The sequence below is a fragment of the Diplotaxodon limnothrissa genome, linkage group LG15 (genome assembly GCF_057381915.1).
Source record: "Diplotaxodon limnothrissa isolate DT_005_m linkage group LG15, D_limnothrissa_male_GT1.1, whole genome shotgun sequence".
Classification (NCBI taxonomy): Eukaryota; Metazoa; Chordata; class Actinopteri; order Cichliformes; family Cichlidae; genus Diplotaxodon; species Diplotaxodon limnothrissa.
The window spans coordinates 12,140,673-12,163,065 of record NC_140610.1 but is presented as its reverse complement, the minus strand read 5'-3'; the positions used below and the strand labels follow the sequence as shown (position 1 = coordinate 12,163,065).

Sequence of the window (22,393 nt, the reverse complement as noted above, 5' to 3'; positions counted from 1 at the left end):
GTTTACAATTGTGAATGTGTATTTTTGAAAATATGCAGCAGAAGAGTAAATTTCAAAGGTCTTCCCAGAGCTTAGAAACACAAATAAGCGATTTGAGGATTGTGTTAGATAAGTGAATGCAGATACATTTCATCTTTGCCACCCGTGTCTGTTTGCATGCATAAGGGCAAAATCATCTGCAAGCTGAGCTGGGTGTGTGGCCAAAAGAAAACAAGCAACAGTTCTCTGTCCCCACTTCCCCCTGCATTTAAATGAAACCATGCTATAAGAGCTGGTTTACACCTTGAGATGCTCATTACTACCTTTCTGATTAGAATCCCCAGAGGACGACAATTTTGTTTATTTTAAAATTTCATATGTCTTATGATTTGGCATATTAGGATTTAGCATGCAGACCAGAACTGGGTTCCTCCGTGAAGTCACTGTAATGCTATTAGCAGAAGCATGTAATTTATGAAGTGTTAAGCTGGGGAAGTCTAGGGATGTCATTTTTCTCCAATTAAGCTCTCCAGACTTCTTCTCTGTGTTGGATGATGAGTATGCAGGGCATCATGACAGAAGAGAAATAGAGCTTTGGGGTGTGTAGGATGAAAAATGCAAATGAGTTCCTATCAGTGCCATAGCGCAAATGTTGGGGGCACATGTATGGGCAGCTATAGGTGTACAAGGAACTACATAAATAAGAAAAAACACATCTATTAATATGGTCATCAGCATTTAAATATTGTCAAATACATTTAGGACAGTCTAAGAAATCCAGAATCTAAAAATTTCAAACCTTTTTTTCCAGCGTGTTGTTATTGCTGTGTGAGGCTTTGGCTCTGAGGTTATACAACATTATTTCCAACACAGATTTTTGGTTCTCTTTATACCTTGAACATAACACAAAGACTTACCATAAGAAGTATTTAACATATATCAAGGTTATTAAACTTTTCTGATGCTGCTGAAAGTTCATTTTTATTATCATATAGAAAATGATGTCATCATGTCAAATTATTCACTGAGTGTAGTTTAATACTGTAAGTGTTAAAATAAAATTCCGAAAACCAAAATGTATTTAAAAAATTGCCTTACCAGTGAAGTCTATTTTCAGTGTACAACCATTAACTGTTACCCAAAAAGACCGAATGCAACAATTAAAATACTGCAGTATATATATGTATATATATATATATACATATATATATATATATATATATACACAATAATATGTGCATGTGGAAGGCACTAAAATCAGGCCATTGCCAACACTCTGATTTGCTTTGCCCACTCTTTCATTCTCCTTGACTAACTGCTTCCCACCATCTTTTAATGCACCTTTCATTCAGTAAAACTAACCGCAGGATGAATTAAAAAATTGACCGAACACTGTTTCCTCTACTGTTTCCAGGTTGCCAGCCCCTGCCGTTGAAGTATCTTGACTGGGCAGATGTGGAATCTATAGTTGCTGTGGTTTTCTCCTGCGTGGGCATCCTGATCACCTCCTTTGTTACCTTTGTGTTCATCCAGTACCGTGATACACCTGTGGTTAAATCCTCCAGCAGAGAACTCTGTTACATCATCTTGGCAGGCATTTTCCTAGGCTACATCTGTCCATTCACATTAATCGCCCGTCCCACAGTGGCCTCCTGCTATTTGCAGCGGCTCCTAGTGGGCCTTTCATCTGCCATGTGCTACTCTGCCCTGGTGACCAAAACTAACCGCATTGCACGCATTCTGGCTGGCAGCAAGAAAAAGATCTGCACCAGGAAACCCCGTTTCATGAGCGCCTGGGCCCAAGTGATCATTGCCTTTATGCTTATTAGTGTGCAGCTAACTCTGGAGATTACACTCATCATTCTAGAGCCCCCCGAGCCCATCAAGTCATACCCCAGCATACGTGAGGTCTACCTCATCTGTAACACCAGCAACGTAGGCATGGTAGCGCCGCTGGGCTACAATGGCCTCCTAATCATGAGCTGCACATACTATGCCTTCAAGACGCGGAACGTGCCCGCCAATTTTAATGAGGCTAAATACATTGCCTTTACCATGTACACTACCTGCATCATCTGGTTGGCCTTCGTGCCAATCTACTTTGGCTCTAATTACAAGATCATAACCACATCCTTCTCCGTCAGCCTGAGTGTAACAGTGGCACTGGGCTGCATGTTCACACCCAAGATGTACATAATCATCGCCAAACCAGAGAGGAACGTCCGAAGCGCCTTCACCACATCTGACGTGGTGCGAATGCACGTCGGAGATGGGAAGTCTGCGGCTCAATCAACAAGCAACAGCTTCCTGAATATGTTCCGCCGGAAGAAGACTGTAACAGGCAATGCCAAGTGAGTAACCTTTTGTGCTTTTTCATCTTTCTGTTTGGATTTCATTTCTGGGGTCACTGGTTAGAGACCAAAAAGGTGACTAAACTCTCAAATTGGAAAAAAAAAAATCATATCAAGCTATCACTTTTTTATGATGTGTTTGCATGTCAGTGGTCTGTTTTCATCTTTCCAGTACCCCAATGAGTGTTTGTATTTATGTAGTAAAAACTGGTTTTTAGGCACATCCCCCTCCCCCTGAGAATGAAATATCATCAGCGAAATTTAATAGGAAAGTCAAGATGGGACGTTTGCTGTTATTGATTTAAAGCTGAAAGGCCATTCAAACGTGTCAGGGATAATGAAAGTAGAGATTTCATGTGGCGATTCTAGATGTAAGACTTGCATATAACTTTTTTGAGATCCACAGCAGTGGCACATGGACAAGTGACTAAAGTAAGGAGCGGGGCAGAGAAGGAGAGTGATCCCAATATGTTTAAGTGTTGTCTCTTACCCTTGCTATGCAGCCTATCTAATCTTCTAACCCTTCAACCTTCTATACTGAGGAGCGCACTGTCAAGTGTCAAGGCTGGCAAATGTTTTGGAGTCATTCAACCTCTTTCTTGGAGAGCTGCACTGCCAGTTTGTCTATTTTATAATACAGTCTGGGGAATAATTAAAGTATCCACCATTCAGATAATCACAGCAACAAGACAGCTGAAAAGTGTTAAAGCTGAAATCAATTTTTTCTACAAGCTTTTTCCCCAATACACTATGACACTAAAAAAATCTTTAGGTCAAAAAGATGTGCTGAAAGTAATTGTTTTTTTATTGATTGGTTCTCATCTTTTGGATCATTTGTTGCCAACCTGCCTGGATTCTAGATCTCATTTAAAGACATCATTTGATAGTGTGATCCTGGCACTCCTGAGCTGGCAGTGGCAAAAATATTTTTGACTATGCAGCCCTCCAAGAGGGTGATCTGCCACCCTGCTGCTTTCGGTTTATCCTGAATTAACCTCACATTTAACTTTTCTCAGCATGAACACCCTCCCCTCACCACCTCCCCGACTAATCACATTAGAGCCAGTCCTAGCTCATTCTCCGCTAAACACTGTGTCGTCATCAGGCCAGTCCCGGCAAAACCCGAAATACTTTGCAAATGCATGCACCCCTCTTTAACAATAAAATTAGACAGTCAGGAAGAAGACAAAAATAAATGAGATGGATGGCTCTTAAATCTGTTATTTCAATGTCTGACAAAAATGTATGATCATAATGCTGTCTGCAGCACATTATGAATCACTGTTTGTGAGGCTGATAAATGTGACGCTCTTTAGAGGTCATGAGTGAACACTTTAGCCAAGCTCTTAATGTCAAGTCACGTACTTCAAAAGTATTTTAACATGCAATGAAATGTTGAAATGCTGCTGCTCTGTTGTCTTACGTTGCTGCTATGTTGATGTTGTTTTTCTGCCTTCACCTCCTGGTTTCCTGTGATAGTAACTTGGGTTTTTATCTCGTTCATAGTTCTAATGGCAAGTCTGTGTCATGGTCTGAATCAGGTCCAAGACACCCTCCGAGGGGGGGGAATGTGTGGCACAGACTGTCTGTGCATGTGAGGAAACAGGAAGCCGGCTTGAATCAGACGGCGGTCATCAGGCCCCTAACTAACACCCCCGACCCCCACAGCTGTGAGCCCTCCACCTGCAACACTGGCACCGCCTCCCAAGATCCTCCCCCAGAACCACCTGGCACTAAACCTCTGTACAACCTGACGGAGGAAGACGACGAGGGCGACGCGCAGCGCCCCCTTTGGACTCCAACTAGCACTGATCGGCTGCGAGGGCGGGAGTCGGATTTGGATGAGCCGGCTTCTCTTTTGCCCTCCCACTTGACAGGCCACACCACAGATCGCTTGCACAGGGATGTGGTGGACACGCACAGCTCCCATGCACCTGCACTGAATGACCGCACTGCCAAGGAGGCAATGCCTGCCAACGAGCCTTTGAGCTTGACACCCTCTCACCTTCCTTCAGCTCCACAACACGGGGCATTTGCAGAAGAGGGGCTTGAGGATGAGGAACTGGACCTCTTACACGGCTACATTTATGACGCCAAGGAGGAAGGGGAGAGGGAGGATGGGGAAGGTGAGGATTTAATTCAAAACAAGGCAACACTGGAGGATTCCCTAGCTCTGTCTCCCCCCTCCCCTTTCAGAGACTCTGTGTATTCAGGGGACTCTGTCACCGGCTCCCCCATCATCGATTCGATGCTCGGTAGCCCCTCGGTCTACACCGCCGACATCCTCCGAGACTACGCACACAGCTCCTCAACACTGTGAGAGCAAAAACCAACGCTGGCACAGCGGCTGTCAGCAGACTTGAGCATCACACAGAGTGCATTACACCGACACACACCGACACACAACACGTGCAACGATACGATTTAACATTTCGAGTTTTTAACATTTGTTTATTTGCTCTGACATTTGCTTGCTTAACTGTATTTATTACTCTGCTGTTATCAGTAAGTGGTTAATCGAAAATACAGGTAGACCACAAATTATCTACGAGTGCTTACGTTTCTGAGGGGCCGTGAGTGCACAAAGCCTTCCTGAAAAATGTAAAACTGGGACGCGTGCCAAAACTAGTCAGCTCTCACGCCAAATTTTTTAATGAATGAAGTAACACAGAGAGTCATAATAGAAGATGTAGCTGTGTTTTTTTTTGTTTTTTTGTTTTAATAGAGACAGTGCAATTGTAGAGTCTGCAAAAAAGAAAACACGTCAAGAGAAACACAGTAGTGTTTGCGCAGCGCGCTTACACATCACAGACCAAACTTTCTCTAAAGACTGCAATAGCTTAAGTGCATTTCATGCCAGTTTTGATTAGCTCTGCTCTTCTGCTGCAGCACATGCACAGGTCTGTTCATGTGTATAGCAGTCAAAGCTTCATTCAAGAAAATCAACTTTTCATTGAGTATTCATTAAGTAACTGCACTCTTTCTCTAATCAAACCTCATTGCAGTTTATATATTACAAATTAACAAGAAAAGTGAAGTATGTTGTTTGAGTATTACATTTATGTGCCGCAAGGTGTGCTCATCACAAAAGTAGTATCAACGAACTCAGATCCTGCTGAAGACTCGCGCTGTATGATATGTGACTATGGTTACAATGTGCCAAGCAAAGTTGTTATCAGCCTACAGCCCCCGCTTTCTGTTTTATTTATTTATTTATTTATTTTTATGACGTAGCTGGTAAACAGGTAAATAGGGTGATTGTAGATGATGGCAATGCTGTTTATTTCGTTTACACTAAAACCATAACCCTGAGAATTTTTACGCGCGTGGGAAATGACAACAGAAAAAGATTTTGCTTTCCATGCTGTGTGGATATTTCCCACATTTTCTGAGTTTGCTGTGTCATTGTAATGGAAAAACACAGTAAGTTGTACAAGTTATCAAAGTTTGTAATACTGTTAAGCCATCTCTTGTTTTTCACGCAGGTGGTATGTTTGTAATACTAATAAATGTTTCTATATTTAGAATGTCGACAGAAAAACAAAGTTTATACATTTTGCAACTGTCCTCGGATACTCGTCAAAAAGCAGTGTGTTTGTTTTTTTGGGGTAAATTTTAAGTTGAGCCAGTTGTATCCTCTTGAACACATTTGGTTGTAAAAGTAACCAATGATTGATTGCTTCTTGTAACGAGATGATACATGTTTCAATTTTGTTTAAATCTTGCATTATAAAGTTAAGTAATTTAATTGAGGTTAAGTTTCTTAGTTCTTTTATCTATAAGAATGCAAATAATTTCAAAGTACGAGACTACACAGTACGTAGTGCAATTGTATTGTATTTCCAAATGTTTTTAGTCTATTATAGTGTAAGTTGTTAAATGATCTTAACCAGTGTAAAATATATCAGGTGCCACCTGAAAAACACTGTCAAATCTAGAACGAAATAGGCCTTTATGTTTTGGGTGAGCTGAACATGAAAGATGCTGTAAAATAAAAACAAAACTTATATTAAAAAGACTGATTACTGCCTATATTAGCTGAAAAAACCAAACAAACTAAAACTAAAGTTATATTAGTGAGTCAAACATATATCCTGACACCCCCCAAATGATTCTTTAAAATGTTCCAATCTGGCCGGCCTGCAAAATGTGAACACTGTAGGGAAAGAGGGCATGCATTTTGGACCTCATAATTGCACCGCATAATGCACTGTGTTGTAAGATGTTAATAATTGCATGAAGAAAATAATTATTCAAATTGGCCAAAGATTTCAATTGTCATCACTTTTACAAGCCTCTTATTGACTGCCCTTTCATATCACACAAATAATATGTTTGAGCCAGTGTGTCATAAGTTATATTATATAGTAAGTTGCATGATATATTAGCCATGCAGTCTGCTTTTACAAACACTTGTCATTCTAAAGAGCTCCCTTGTTTGACTTTGGTACTGTAATAGAATGCTATCAATGCAACAAGTCTGTTAAATTTCGTTCTACCTAGATGCCAGGGGCATGTCTAGACGGGGGTCATGGGGTGGCACCATACCCCCATTGATATTTTCTTGAATACTTTACTGAACTTCAGGTTTAATATACTTGTACTTAATGTACGTATTTCTGTGTTATCCTTTTTCCTGCTTATATGCCACTATATTTTAGATGCAAATGTTATATCTTTAGTTTTTTTATTTTTTGAAGATAATTTCTATTATTAAACCTATAGGTCAGGGGTGTCAAACTCCAGGCCTCGAGGGCCGGTGTCCTGCAGGTTTTAGATCTCACCCTGGGTCTACACACCTGAATCAAATGATTAGTTCATTCCCAGGCCTTTGGAGAACTTCAAGACATATTGAGGAGGTCATTTTAGCCATTTAATAAGCTGTGATGGATCAAGGACACATCTAAAACCTGCAGGACACCGGCCCTCGAGGCCTGGAGTTTGACACCTGTGCTATAGGTCAAGCAAACAAAAAATATGGAAGAAATTAAATACATCAACAGCTGGAACATACATCAATGGACCAGTAATTGTAATCTATAGTTATTGTAGTTGTTTGGGCTAAACACATTCAGAAATTCTAATCCGATTCTATATAATGTGTACCCTTACTTTAGGGTTGTTTTTTTTCCAAAATATATTTTGATTATGAAACGAGTGCACTATTAAGTTGCTTGAATAGGATGATAACTTTCACTTGTGTAAAAATCCTACATGCAAAACATTTATCCAACACAATTTCCTGACCTGTACCACTGCATTTAAAAAACCTGGGATCATGCTTGCTCCTCTGGCATTAACATCAGCACAAACCTGTGCACTGAGAGCTTCATGGTATGGGTTTCTACAACCTAGTATCTCCTGTAGGTGTAAACTGTACGTTTTTTCCATGTAGTTAAAGTGGAAAAACCGAGATCTTTTTTTTTTTTTTTTTAAAGATTTCTATGTCTATTAACTTGATTTGAAATGGAATATCCTTGAACTTCTTTACATCACAAGAAAACAAGAATTTTGAGGTGTTTTTTGAGCTATTGTGCAATGGTTTTATTATTTTTGGCTCAACTGAGATAGTATGGGATGTGCAGAGCACCTTTACTAGAGAGCCATGTTTTTCAAATTAGAGGTTTGGTTCCACTGAGGATTCCTGAGGATTTTTTTTCACTGTTTGTTTTGTTCTTTCACTTAGATGTGCTAAAATGACCCCCGCCCCGGCAATTTCCTGAATTTAGCACGCAAAATATTTTTTTTATTTTTTATTTTTTTTCGAATACGAAACCAGAAACCATGATTTCCGCATGAAAAGCTTTATGTACTCGCACTAGAGGGAGAAGCATACTGTATCAAGATTTGCATTTCCGCCTGAGTCCTGTGACTTATCAGGTGGTTGTTGAGCGTCAGGAGGAGGAGGGGAAGGAGGAGTAAAAAGGAGAATTAGAAAGTTGGGGGGAAACTCGAGTACTTTCTATCGCATCTGGTCTTCAGCTGTAACACCGGCCTAGTCCTCCGTCGCTCCTCGCAGGACATCTATATGAGCGAGAAAGCAGAGGTTGCCTGAGTTTGAGAACAGCTGTCAGTCTCAGCATGGCCGGGGGCTCGGTGTCCGAGTGCAAGGAGTACTTGTTTAAAGTGCTGGTGATCGGAGAACTAGGTGTGGGCAAGACCAGCATCATCAAACGCTACGTTCACCAACTTTTCTCGCAACACTACAGGGCGACGATCGGGGTCGACTTTGCACTCAAAGTTATCAACTGGGACAGCAAAACGCTGGTCAGGTTACAGCTGTGGGACATCGCAGGTAAGGACACGCTCGCTGACGTCATTATAATTACGTTTCAATAATGGATCCGGTGATTTTGGAGCCACGAGATACCAAATCTAACTTTTCCGTGCGTCACGTGTCACATTGGGGAAGTTTCACTTGAGCACGCCACATCGAGACTTCAGAGATATGTTTTATCAGAAAAATGATTTAAGATGATGATGATAATAATAATCAACCAGAAAGGCAGATTTTATTTATCTATTTTGCAAAGAGTAAATTTTTAAACCCGCAGATGGCCACGAATTCAACGGCGCACGGGGGGAATTTCCAGTACAAAAGACCAGTTGATCACGTCTGCTGTTCTCTTGCCCACTTTATGATCACAGCAGCTCATAATTGTCAGTGGAATGTAGGTCACGTTGTTATTATCGACTAAGCCCCGCCTCGCTAAACTCGCCGTCATATTGTGGTGTAATTCTCACCACGGCTTACAAGTATCTTTTGTTAAACTGGTCACGATATCCTATCACTGTTACCGTCCTGTGATTCAAACGGCCTGGCTCTGTTTCCGAGAAGATTTCAGTAAACTTAAGTAACTTGGCACACAGGCCAACCTGTGCATTCCAGCAGCTTGAGTAAGCAAGCTGAGAGGAATCAGAGCAGTGTAAATACAAGTTTCCTGCATGCAGGCGGCACTGCTCAGACTCCCAGTGTTTGTCATCTCCAGGCCCAGAAATATCACACTGTAAACAAAAGAGTCTGAGAATGACGCGCTTGAGAGGACAGGTGAGAGAGAGGAAGTGAGCAAAGATGAGAAGTGAGCAAAAAAGACCGACCTTCAAAACGCAAGCAGGAGCCAGGCTGCCAGACACGGTCTACGCTGCTCTTCAGTCAGAGGGAATGAGGGTGTGATGTGACGTGGGTGAGGGGTCTCTGCACTGTCCCATTAGCCTCTATCTTTTCATGTTTGATCCCAGTGCCAAAAATCCATCTGACACTGGGGCTTTTGAAATTCAGAACTGTGCTGACTGCGTTGCAACTCCCAGCTCTAATTTGTGATGGTTATCTTTGTGTTGAACATAATGAGATCATGTGACTTAAGGGCCATTAGGAGTGTGACCTCGTGGAAATCGTTGTGGAACTGTCAAATTTTAGGGCATATTTTAGAAATTTTACAGTATTTATAAAAGGCAAAGTATAAACTGAGGCAGTTTACAAAACGGAAAAATAATAATTTGTCTCTTTTTTTGTATCAGTAGTGAAACATATATTACGCTTTTCAAAAATGGCAAGGTGAATAGGACTGCAGTTATTTTGTGTGTTTTCTTTTCTTTATTCAAATGAATTGACTATTTATTGGGAAAAATAAATACTTGATTAAAAAACTGTCCAAAGAATGCGACAAAATTAGGTTTTATTAAATTTTAAGCCCAAATCATCACCAGAAAGGTTTAAAAAAGCAAACAAGTACTTAACAGCCTGAGCCGCTGCTGCCTGAGAAATAATTTCAGTATCCATCAAAGTGGCAAATTGTGTTCCTGACATTTTTAAGTTAGATAAGATTGCAGCTTTTGGCATTTCTGACAGTCTTGTTGCTAAAATGCCGTTTCAAAGTTGTTGTTTTCTTAAGGCTAATAACAGAGCTTTTAAAGACTAGAATAAGGTGAGCTCTATAAAGTAGCCTAAAGAGACAAAAATTCCATGTGCTGTGGGTAAAGCAGAGAATTTTCAATGAGAAAAGTCTATATGCCAGGAGGTTTGAAGTGGGACAAATTCTGGGCGTAAGTCTTTCTACTACTATTCTGATAGTCTTGGATAAAAAAGGTTGTTGGCTTCTCATCTAACTGTGTTTTTACTGTTGTTGTCAGTCTGAAGTTAGATGCAATGGGTTAAAGCCATTGTGGTTTGATTACAGATGTTTAAAGAAGTGAAAAACAGGACTTCTATAACCTATACCTCAAAGGAATTTTTGGTCACTGTGTTTGTTCCTCATCTTGGTTCTTGGTTCACAGCCTGTCGTACCGCTTTGGTGATCTTAAGTGCTGGATTAGTATCACATTGTTGGATTAGTCAAGTTATAGTGAACAATAAGACAAAACTACAATCATAATTTTAGAGACCAAACAGGGTTTCAAGGGTTTTAAAAATGTCTGTCTGGCTATTATATAAATTTTTCATGATTTAAAAAAAACCCAACAAAAACAATCCCTGCCTCTAGATATGTTCTATTCTTACTTTTTGGCGGGGTTGAGCAGGTCCTTCCTCTCCCTCAATCAAACAAAGCTCATATGCTGAGACAGATCAGGACAGATGGTTAGAAGACTGCTGTTTTTCTTTTATTTATTCCACCGCTTACAGCAGTGACAGAAAGGGGGCGAACATTTGGGTGTCGGGGGGGGAGTCATCACAACAACTTGCATGTCTGTCACAGAGTGAGTGGCAGTGCGGGCTCAAGTTCCCCACCATCACTTTGGCCCTGGCAGCACAAGCTCAGTGTGCAGGAGCATCTGTGACTGAGCGCCAGGAAGTGCTGTCTGCCTGTCACAGACCGACAGCACTTGATTAGAGGATCTGCGAGGGTAAATAAAAGCCTGACACACACACACACACACACACACACACACACACACACACACACACACACACACACACACACACACACACACACACACTTTGATAGGCTGATATCATTAATTAAGACAGGGGAACATGCTAGTATAGATTAGGGAAGTTGTGTGGATCTGGATGGTCTCACCAGGTAGGACGACTCTGTTATTAAACTGCGTTATTCACACCTACATCAAGGCCTGCCTTGAGGACACTTTGAGGATAAAATAAGTAACGACACGTGGGTGTAAAGGCTAAAAGCTCGAGGTGTAGTTGCCAAGTCATTAAGACCATTAATGAATGGCCATTAAGCCATTTAATGTACAGAAAAGGAGGAGGAATAATCATCTTGGCAACACTGAAAGCAACTTCAGAGCTTCTTTGTCTTTTACCGACCTCACCAGTGATTACAGTCTAGGAGGAATAACAGTAATCAGAGGACTGTACAACATCGGGGAAGTCAGTGTGAAGCATGCAGGTTTCCCACCCCTTTTCCACTCACAATTACTCTCTCCTGGATTTACTCAAGCCAGTGGACACAATGATTACCGCTATGGCATAGAGTGAAAAGGCCTGCACCTTTTGGGCTCAAACATAGAAGTGATGAACGGTTTCACATTAATGGGATGTGTGCAGTGACTCCTATTGCGGTCCAAACTTTTTGTCCCATTAGGATCCCTCATTTCACCTGAACTTATTATACCTCAATGATAAACTTCTCTTTATCTCATAGCGCTGCCGCTTTCTAACAGGGTTTGAAAAAGTAGATGCTACCCAGGACGAGGTTTCCAACACAGGTAAACTAAGGAGGAAGGAGAAGTCTAATTTTTAATTACTTTTGCAAAAATACCCCAAAACTGAAGTGTTCTGTACAAAGAGGCTCTTATCTATTTGTTTGCACAAGAGCCAAAAAGGCTGGCGAGGAGCTGTAACCGATTTGATGATTTGATGCCGAATGTTTATGTTATCAGTAATCTGAAGAAACAGTCACTCATTTCGATTACAAATAACAAGAAAACAGGGAAAACAAATCAGTTTTCCGTTACTAGAAGGGATTTTTTTCAGTCGCCCATTGTGTTTGATTTGACACTCTAAAAACTTAATGGTATGACATTAAGCATATTGAGAAAAACATATACCCGTGATCAAAATATGTAATGTTCTCAAACATTTACACAACTGATTCATTTGCTATCAAAACAGTTGCTGATTAATTTTCTGTCAGTGGTCTGAAAGATTCATCTTCTTGCTGTTTGTGCTCTACTCGTAAACGACCGAATGAAGCCAAATCACTGCCAAGCAATTTAGCTCCTTTTGCCAAGTATGACAGTGCATACTAAATGTGACACTGAGACGTTTTCAAGCGCACAGTGTGGCAAGCAGTGCAGCCATCGACGGAAATGGAAGCGAAGGCAGAAAACACAATGTACCAGTCGGTGCGAAATGAAAGGAAATACCAAATGTAAGTATCTTTGTAAGGTGTTGGACAACCTCAAGGTGCCAGAACAGCTTTGGTGGTTTTCGGCATATATTCACACATCTGAAGTCTAAACTCTCTTGGACAAGCTGAGCACCATTCTTCCAATTCTCTCATTTGGTGATGATGAAGACCAGTGCCTCACACCTAAAGCTTTTCGTTTCCAATTGGGCGTCCAGATGCAAATCCTGTAATGTGTGATTCACCTTTATTTTCACACTCTTTGCCTCTCTGCTTTCGGACATCTGGATTTGTTGTTGTTTGCCCAGGTTGTCCTTTAATATGCCACTTATCTGTTTGTATATAACGGGAATAAATCTGATGCTTGTCATCAAATGTATATCTTAAGTAGATCATCAGTCCTTAGATTGATTAAGGATTCAGTCACCTGGGCCTAGAGGCCAGTCATTGACACCCAGGCAATCGCTGGTTGATAGGGAACAGTGCGTGCTCCGGGATCAGAGAAAGACTTCCTAACCACTTGCCAAGTGGAAGTGACTTAATTTGTGACGTACAACCCAAACGGAAACAAAGACCATTAACCTTCAAAGTATAAAATGAGCCTTTTGAAGTATTTGGTTGCAGCAGTAGGGCACAACTTTTACCTAAAAGGTGAAAGTTCTCTGTTTCCAGCACTTTTTCAAGTTTCAGGAAAACTCGTAGACTAAACTCAGGCAAGTCAGTGTCTTTTATTCAAACTACAGGGAACTGTGCTAATGTGCTAACAACCAAAGGAATCACAAGGAGATTTTTAATACAGCACCCTCTTTGTAACCAGTCCCCTTTGGCGTTGTGTCAGGAAGGTCATCCGGTTGCCGTATTACCTCATAAGTTACCTGATTTAATGGTAGAGTGGTTGTGTTCTTTTGGCTGTTATCGGCAGTTGTAGTAGTAGTAGTAGTTACTGACATTTTGGTCACTTTTTGGTGTATTCTTACCACCAACAATAGAGGTTAAGACCAAGAAACCTCTCCCTACCCGTTCTATAAAGTTGCACAGATTCCCACTGGGCTGTCAGCGGCAGTAGCACTGTAATTATGAATTAAATTTCTAAATTAAGGTGCACACAAAAACCTCTTAGCACAAAGTGAGGAGGGAAAAAAGGCTGTGGATTCAGTTCAGACTGTTCAGCGGTAAAGGCTGTAGTAAGCTGTAGTAAGTCATGTCTCACATGCTGCTCTGAGGAATTTGAACGTGCCAGTCATGTGTTACGCTCTTTTGAAACTCATGCTGAAGACTACCTTCGTGACTGGGCCCAATGTTGCTACTTTAGTGTTGATGGGGGGAGTGTGCGGGGAAGTTTTTCAGCCAGTTGCTTCCTAACAGCAGACGGTGACTGCTGCTGTTGTTACTGCCATGTCTGGCTTGGACAGTTTCTATGGTAACCCACCCACAGGATAGCCCTAATGATGAGACTTCGCTTTATTTCAGTCTCTCCCACACAGCAAACAGAGATGATACAGTGAATCTAACTAAACCATTTCAATTTCATCAAGTACTTCTGTAACTGAAAATTTATGAAGATTTCATAAGCAGAGTGTCTAACTGCACTTGAGGTCATGCATCCGTGTTTATCAGTGTGGTCGACTGAATTAGAACAACCCTGTTTAAAGCCCTTGAAATTCAACAAAGTTGGTTTTCTCTCTGGGTAGATTTAGTTTTCCACTTCTTTAGTTTTCGATGCTGTTGCCTAATATTGTGCTTTTAATGCAGAAGCACACACCTTTGTACTTTCCTGATATCTCATGCTTCTCTGTGGCATGCTCTGAGTAAATACGCAATTCTTGCTCAATCCATTCCCATGTTTTTCTGCTGATTGGGTTAGGAGCATATGACACTCGTTACTGCTTTTAATGTAATTAAATTTGTTCTTTTTTTTTTTTAAATAGTAAAATGTCCTTGAAAATTGCTTTTACAGGAAAGTAAAGCAGCTTGATAGATGGATCTCAGATAGAAAATCTGTAGTCTGTATCCATTTAGAATTTTATTTCCTATGAAAATCCATACAGTGAAAACTTTTTTTAAGCTGTAAACGCGTGAAGCAGAATAATTTAAAAGAACTGCAACACAACAAAGGCCAGGCATCGCAGGATTTGCATTTAACTTAAGGTTTGTGACTTTTAGTGGTTCCACAGTGTAGTGGTTTACACATTTGCCAGACAAGTGGAAAGAAAAGATGGGAAAGAGCCTGGAAGGAGACACAAACCTCTTGAATCATGAAGGGCATCTGATGTAGAAATCTGCCAAATCAAATACGTGGAGCAGCTGAAACTACCTAAGGTTACCTAAGGTCAGTGACTCACATGGGAAAAACCACAGCAACTTGGGAATGCCCTGAAAAGCAAACAAAAAAAAACCCAAACAAACCCTTAGACAATCGTATAGCAGCCAGGTATGTGGAGCAACCACAGCAGTCGGAGTATCTGAAAGGTTAGTGAGTGATATATGGAAACCTTGCGAATACCCGAAAAACTTCTAATCCAGTTTTTGACAGTTCAGCAACTTATTGCTTATTGTGCAATGTTTTTTTCCCCCCAAATTCAAGATAGAATCATAAAACATAAATTCTTCAGGACAGTGTTACAATTCTCGCCAGCAAGCAGGCACAAAGAATGTTTTCAGGATTTGTTTTTCCAGATCTTGTCTGTTTTTGGACCTTTTGGAGAAGATTGGATTGATTTTAAATATGCTGTTGTTATACTGTTCCCTAATCCAAAATTTTTTTTTACTAATCTGAATAAAACATGCTCTACTATATTTTAAATCAACTAATACAAGTGAAAATATTTGTAAATATCAAAACTAATCAGTGGTCAGCATTGTTCTGTCACTCCATTTGGGCAAAATCATATGTCGTCCTATAATACCTTGCAATGAATGAAAAGAAAAGAGGCCTTAAAAATTATTAAGACAGTACTTCCATCTATATTCTGCCCTTGCCTTCGCTATCCTGGATGTATGAGCTTTACAAGGCTTGGAAATGAAAGCCTTATTTCAGTCTATCGGCTCTTTATCCCACTGTGTCGTGTCTCTGGTGAATTCACCTGGGGTTATATCAGCTAAAATTAGACTCTCAATTATGAGCAATTACCGTCAGGCCTGTGGGCCCCACAGTGTATTCACTCTCTTGCTCACACCCGCACTGTGCCACGCCACTCCAGTTTATTGCGTGACTGGGTAAGTACAGTAAAGTGAAAGTGCGCTGGGTAAAGCTTTGCTCGCACTTCCTCAATCTCATTTTTGCTTCATTATTTGTTTGTGACTCAATAATAGTAAAGACTGCAAATTATCTAACACGCTGAATACTTGGAACTTTCCCTGGAGCAGTGTAGCATAAATATGTGCTAAATCCATCACATGTTATCTCAAGCTTATCGTGGCCTGCTGTAATTGCAGACACTCGATCTAAATATGATAAATGAGCAGGTGCTTTAAAGGCTTCATTTGTGGTAATATGCTAAGTAACTATACCTCTGGGGGTGACCCAATATTTGAATAGTTAGTTAAGCATAGCATATGGACTAAAATGTCCTCAGCAGCACCAGCAGCAGTCTTAATCATGTGATTACAAAGGCAAGTTCAAACTGGATGCTGTTGTAAATTTGTCCCCATTAGAAAATTAAAAGACCCATGTTTTTCTTACATGCAAGGGCATTTAAGAGCCAGGACCTCTTAGAGGAGCTGATGTTGCCTTACAACTAGGAACCATATGCAAGAGAGCATATGTCCGAGAAACTGTTCCCATAGAGATAAGATGGATATGATTTAAAAAGTAGAAAAGCAAACATCCTTATCTAAGTTTTGACGTTAAAGTGCTTTTGTTATATCTGGTCAATTTAAACCACTGGCTCTTGACAGGAAAAAGATTAAATCTGTGGAGGAATCTCCAAAGCTGTATGTCTAAAAAGGAGCTCATGCTTGTGCTCAGTCCTACTAGCTACTAGTGGTTTTAGGTTGGCGCAGTACTGACACACTGCACTGAAATATTTAGACTGGCCCATTTAATGAGTGCGAGCTAAAGCCTTGTAACATTATAAAAAAGTGTAATCAAGTAACCTAATAAGTCAAATATATGCATATATAAATTGACAGAGTAAGTTTTATTTTGAATGTGATGTAGTGATGCTGGTATTTAACTCATCTCTGCTCTATTGCTCTGCTGAACAAGGATACTTGCCTGCTGAAACATCAGTGGCTTCCATGCATAAACAATTCAAATAGAGCTGTGTCCTACTTTCATTTCTTTTATTGTTGCCAACAATTGTCTGAGCCTACTAACAACCCAGCACCTGATACAGTTCACTGCAATCGGTATATTCCTGGCCTATCGGGACTGTCCAGAGATATGAAGTATCACAAGTTCCAAAGCTGTTGCTACTGCTACCTTCTGGATGTTGCTTTGCTTACAAGCTTGCAGTATTTTTAAAAAAAAAAATGGGTGCCCTTCATCCATCACTTGCATCAAAGTATCAACTGCTTGACTTCCCATCAAAGACCATAAAGATGAACCATTAATGATGCGGCAACCCCTTAATTCTTACAGAGACATTTTGGGAAAGTAATTAAGACCTAAGGTTATCTAGTTCCTAAGACAGTTTTGGTATTTCAGCTGCCTGATAAATCTGCACACTATGGATGTGTAACACTTGCATGTTCCCTGGAAAAAGCCTTTTCCTTTGTACACCTTTGGAGATGTGGTTTAAGCACATTTTAGAGTGTACAAGTGCATTGCATGTGCTGAACTCCCTGCACACCTGGACTAAAGTGAAATAACACAGGAAGGTTAAAGCATGTAATTCAGTTCCTAGTATTATTTACTTACCCCCAGGGAGTATTTCCTCTTTAAAGTTTCATTTTAAAAGTGCAAATAAGAAAATGGAAGTACTCAAGTACTGAGGTTTCAGTTATAATTACAGTTATTCTATGAAACTGTAAGCATTTCCATGATGTTTTGGCATTTAAAAAGCATTTACTGCACTGAGTATAAAATCTGTATTCTTAATAGTTGGTTGATTTAAGGATCCATATGTAACAAAACCAAAGGAAGCAATTGGTCTTCACTGGTTGTAAAACTCTTAATGAACTGGGGTGAAAAACTGCCTTAAAGTGATTCAGATTGAAAGTGACACACCTTATACTGCTGATAATTTCCCTTGCTTTGGCTTGGTGAAATATCACCTCAGATTTTCTTAGAGAATAACTTCAGAGAGTAGGCTTATTATAGTGGCAGATTACTCCCGTCATTCATAGTGTGTGTGGATTAAACCCGTGGCAAATGAGAAAAATAGGTCAAATAGTAACCATCTCTATCCTCGTCATTTTTGGCCACATTTAGAGGCGAAATTATTTCATTTCTCACCAAGTTGTTACAAATTGGAGTAAGAAATGACAAGTCCGAGTACTAAATATTTATTTCTTCAGATACTGTTCTGTTCATTTCAGGTGAATTATCACATGTCTTTGCAGGGTCCATGATTTTTTATTTAATTTTTTTCCTCTCTCACAAACTCCAAATCATATTATTTATCTTTTAGTTGCTTTTAGCTGTTTTGTAAAAACTGTGCATTTACCGCTGCATCCTTTTCCCACCCCTCAGGTCAAGAGCGATTTGGGAACATGACGCGGGTGTACTACAAAGAAGCCGTGGGGGCATTTGTGGTGTTCGATGTAACAAGGGGCTCCACATTTGACGCCGTGTCTAAGTGGAAGCATGACCTAGACAGTAAGGTGAAGCTGGCTAACGGCAACCCCATCCCCTCAGTGCTGCTCGCCAATAAATGTGACCAGAAGAAAGAGAACTCCAACAGCACAGCTCTAATGGACAATTTCTGCAAAGAAACTGGCTTTCTGGGCTGGTTTGAAACCTCGGCTAAGGTGAGAAAGTGCCAGTGGACAAAAGCCGTTTAATTTTATATGCATTCCTCTTTAGAGCTGGGTGACGCTCTTCTTTTTAAACTTGTGTCCTCTCATATTTATTCTGCACTTTAAAACATCCTACAGCAGCATGAAATGAAAAGTTAAGGCAGGCTGAAATATTTCCTTTAAAGTCAGCCGAGTCATTGTTAAACATGATTAGTGCTGGATTCAAATCACGTTTTACACGTGAATGTGACTTGTGTTCAATAACAGCTTTGTGCTCAGTGCTCATGTAGCAAAGTCAGAATAAAAGGAGATACTTATTCTTTTACTGAACAGATTTTTAAAGACAGGAAATCCTCAAAAGTTAATCCAAAGAGAAGTGAGACATCTTCTGTGTGGCATAATCACGTTAGGTTGACTGTAGTTATTGTGAAATTGTTACACGTTCTTGTTTTTTTTTTTAGTCAGAAGCCGATTCAGCAGTTGTTCATGTTAGCATTTTTGATTCAGAATTCAGTGTTACATATGGAGGCTTGTAAGTAATTTGCATTAGATTAAAGGGCTGCAATCTGTTTAATGACTTAAAAATTACCAAATACATTGGAATAATGAAATTTCTTTTCAAAAAGACAAGCATCAATCCAGCTGTCTTTGGCATGCATGCATGCATGCACAATATCTGGTAAAAAAAATTTGTTGGACAGCTGGTGTGATAAGGTATCACATGACAGTGATGGATGTTACAGCCCAGAGCTGCAAGGATTAGAGGGATAAAGGTTTGAATGATAATGTTTTGTAGTGTTTCTTTTCAACTTGCGCCATGATGTCACTGGTTTGCTATTACTATCTTGAGATTGCTGCCCTCTTGCACTTGCTTTGTAAGCTAATTCTCATCTCTCTCTTCCACACACTTTAATTTAAAGGTCCCACATCCTACTGCTTGGAAATATGTTAATGTTGTTTGTTCTCTACGCCCTTTTAAGGGACTGTTATCCACGTAGAAAGAAGGAAATTCAGATATGCTCGTACTTTACAAAGTTTAGAAAAATCTTATTACTCTTTGAGAGTGGATTGGAAATAGGGCCTTTAAAAGGTAATTAATTAACTTATAAAATGTTCCGATAGGTATAATATTTCCATCTGAAATAAAGTGTAGTGCTAAACTTAGTTGTGCTAAAAGTTCTGTGCTTCAGTTGTTAGTACATGTTGTAGAACTTTGTTTTGTGATCATGAATATTCTACATTTTAAGACTCCAGGGAGACCTCTTTTTTTTTCCCCCTCAGTGAGCCGCTTCCTTCTTGGAAACTTCAAAATGACAAGCCGATAAACCGGGAAATGCCTACAGTCACGCACATGTACATTTCAAATAACAAACATCCATTATGTTTCCATGTTGTGGAATGCTTTGATGACTCTGGAATCAGCTGTTCCCATTTAGCTCATTCTAAATAACTGTTGTTCCTGGAGCTGTGCTACGTACCGAGTCATGTGACGTGTCTATGTAGGCGTGTGATGAGTGCAGAGCCAGTTCCTTTCTGTGGGTTAATGTTTTGTGTGCCTGTCACACTTGCACTAAACTCAACCCACAACAACCTGCGACTGGGATTCTGTTAATAAGTGCCAAACTTTCATGCTGATTTAAATGACGAAGAGCATATTTTCCCTAATACAGTACAAGGGGAAAATGCAATGTCACGGTGAACTATGAGTTATAATGTCGTCAACAACCACATGCCATTACAATTTATTAAAAGAAATTACTTTAAGACTGGCTTGATTGAGCTAGCATACCAGTAAGTACTGTTTTTAGCTCAGTAGTCTTTAATAGAGTAAATACTACAAACCAGTTTATTTCATTATATTTTAAATCTTTATTTTATTTCTGTTTGCCTTTTTTGAAAACATCTTTGCTACTGTAGAGTCTGAGCAAAATCCATAAATATTCATTACCTCTTCAACCCATGCTATGACAGCTTTTGGGCCACAGTGTGAAGGACAAAGGCAAACAGTGATTTTCAGCCTGTCTCTGCTGGTCTCACTTTTGCCTTCTGTTACCCAGCTAAACAGGCTGGTTCACATAAAGGGCTTTCGTGAACTTCTGAAACTGCTCTGAGGACCATAGTGCAGGCCAAGGCAGAGGAAATTTCCAGTCTCCATACATACTGTGCTGCAAATGACTTTTTGTTTTAATTATGATTTTTTTTTTATCACCTCTCTAATATATGCTTTGACCTTTCTATAGGACAACATCAATGTGGATGAAGCTGCTCGATTCCTGGTAGAGAACATCTTGGCTAACGACAAAGGTTTGCCATATGAGGAGAGCAATGGAGACAGGATCAAACTGGACCAGGAGACTGTGGCTGCTGAGAGCAAGTCAGGCTGCTGCTAACACTCAATCCATTCACATTAGCCTCCCTTTGGCACCCATCCAGCCTGTGGCTTCTGCTCTCTATTGCAGCCTTGGAGAGGAATATATTTTTTGGGGTTGTTTTATTTTTTTTGTGTCTTCAAAGCTCCAGGAACTTCTCTCTTCACTGATGCCCATTTGACCTCTGTATCCGTAGTTTTTACACAGATACATTTTATTTAGATTTGCCTTAACCGTTCCCCTTCTTGTATCTACACGACTCTTTCAGGATCTTCGGTGCTGTCTTCATGTTAGGGTGCATTTCACCACCACCAGCAAACCTCGCCTCACTCACTCACCCCTTGTTGTTCTGACAGCCTCTGAAGGCTCGAGACTGTATCACACTGAAGAAGGGTTCAATCTAAGCAAAAGGCTGAGAAACCCAAGCTCTAAAATAACCTGTAGCCTTTCAAAGTCTGTGTGTTTTCTTTGCTGTACTTTCTCTCAGCCTCCTTCTGTTTATTTTTGTCACCCAGCAACAAAAAAGTGTCTCAGAACCAACGCAGGTGGACTTTAATGGCCCTTAATTTTTCATCTTACAGCAGCAAATCATGTTTGTGTCTGTAGCTTTTCTCTTTTTTTAGAGTACCGTGTAAAAAAGCAAGTAAATGGGCATCTTAGTTAAGTATTATCTTATTAGAAATGTGTTGTCTTAATGCCATATTTTCTCTAAAAGTGCCTTAATTGATTCATATTTTAGTGAGGCAATGGATCGCGCATTTACTTTACACAGAAGTATACAGCCGGACAATGAAGTATTTCAGTAATATGAGTAATAATAAAAACTTTAATGATGATACTAAATGAGACAATAGGAAACCTTTCTTTGATTGTCTCTCCACTGGTATGATAGTATGTTCATGTATGTTTCAGTATGCATTTTTAAATTGTGTTGGATTATGTATTGTATAACTTTGGAATTTGTGAAAAGCAGAAACGGACTACAAGGACTACGCTCAATCTGTTGAACTGTTCAGATGAAATGCAAAGGATTTTTTTTTAAACACGTTTACATGTAGAAATACTTAAACAAAAAAACAAAAAAAAAACTCAAGACCAAAACTAGAATAAACATTCGAACAGGTTTGTGCTGTCCACTTGTGATTAACTTGTCTGCTCAACTGTATGAATTGATTAAATGTGTTTATCGGAACTCTATACATATGTAACAAGAAAAGGACAGTGTACATTACCAATCTTTTATAACCAATCAATCAATCATGTTGCATAATCTGCTGGTAGATTGTATGAATTAGTAAACGTATGCCGATCCGTATACCTAAAAGATCATAGCAGTATAACTATTCCTTATTATATTAATACCCTGCTTTTATTGGCATGTAGAAATTCAAGCATGGCTGAGCTGGGAATATTCTCCTAGTAACAAATTTCATATTAGCATTATGAGCACAAGCACTAATGCTTGTGAGGACTTGGATCTCTTCAT

General features: G+C 39.9%; 2 protein-coding genes across 3 annotated transcripts in view; both read left to right on the top strand.

The window, feature by feature from the left end:
• The window catches only part of grm1a (glutamate receptor, metabotropic 1a), a 41,052-nt gene extending 36,402 nt beyond the window's left edge, over positions 1-4,650 (top strand). For both annotated transcript variants that reach the window (XM_085371913.1, XM_085371914.1), the window contains 2 exons: positions 1,394-2,330; positions 3,837-4,650. In XM_085371913.1, the coding sequence (XP_085228039.1) occupies positions 1,394-2,330; positions 3,837-4,650 (1,751 nt within the window). The remainder of the gene's footprint in view (positions 1-1,393; positions 2,331-3,836) is intronic.
• Positions 4,651-8,278: 3,628 nt separating this feature from the next.
• rab32a (RAB32a, member RAS oncogene family) lies at positions 8,279-22,021 on the top strand. The gene is made up of 3 exons (XM_085372592.1): positions 8,279-8,625; positions 18,273-18,550; positions 20,779-22,021. The coding sequence occupies exons 1-3, from the start codon at positions 8,412-8,414 to the stop codon at positions 20,926-20,928; spliced, it is 642 nt and encodes a 213-aa protein (XP_085228718.1). The 5' UTR covers positions 8,279-8,411; the 3' UTR covers positions 20,929-22,021.
• Positions 22,022-22,393: the final 372 nt, after the last annotated feature.

Coding starts and splice junctions, on each gene's coding strand:
- rab32a (XM_085372592.1), top strand. CDS start 8,412: ATGGCCGGGGGCTCGGTGTCCGAGTGCAAGGAGTACTTGTTTAAAGTG. Junction 8,626..18,272: donor ACAGCTGTGGGACATCGCAG/GTAAGGACACGC, acceptor CCCACCCCTCAG/GTCAAGAGCGATTTGGGAAC. Junction 18,551..20,778: donor GGTTTGAAACCTCGGCTAAG/GTGAGAAAGTGC, acceptor ACCTTTCTATAG/GACAACATCAATGTGGATGA.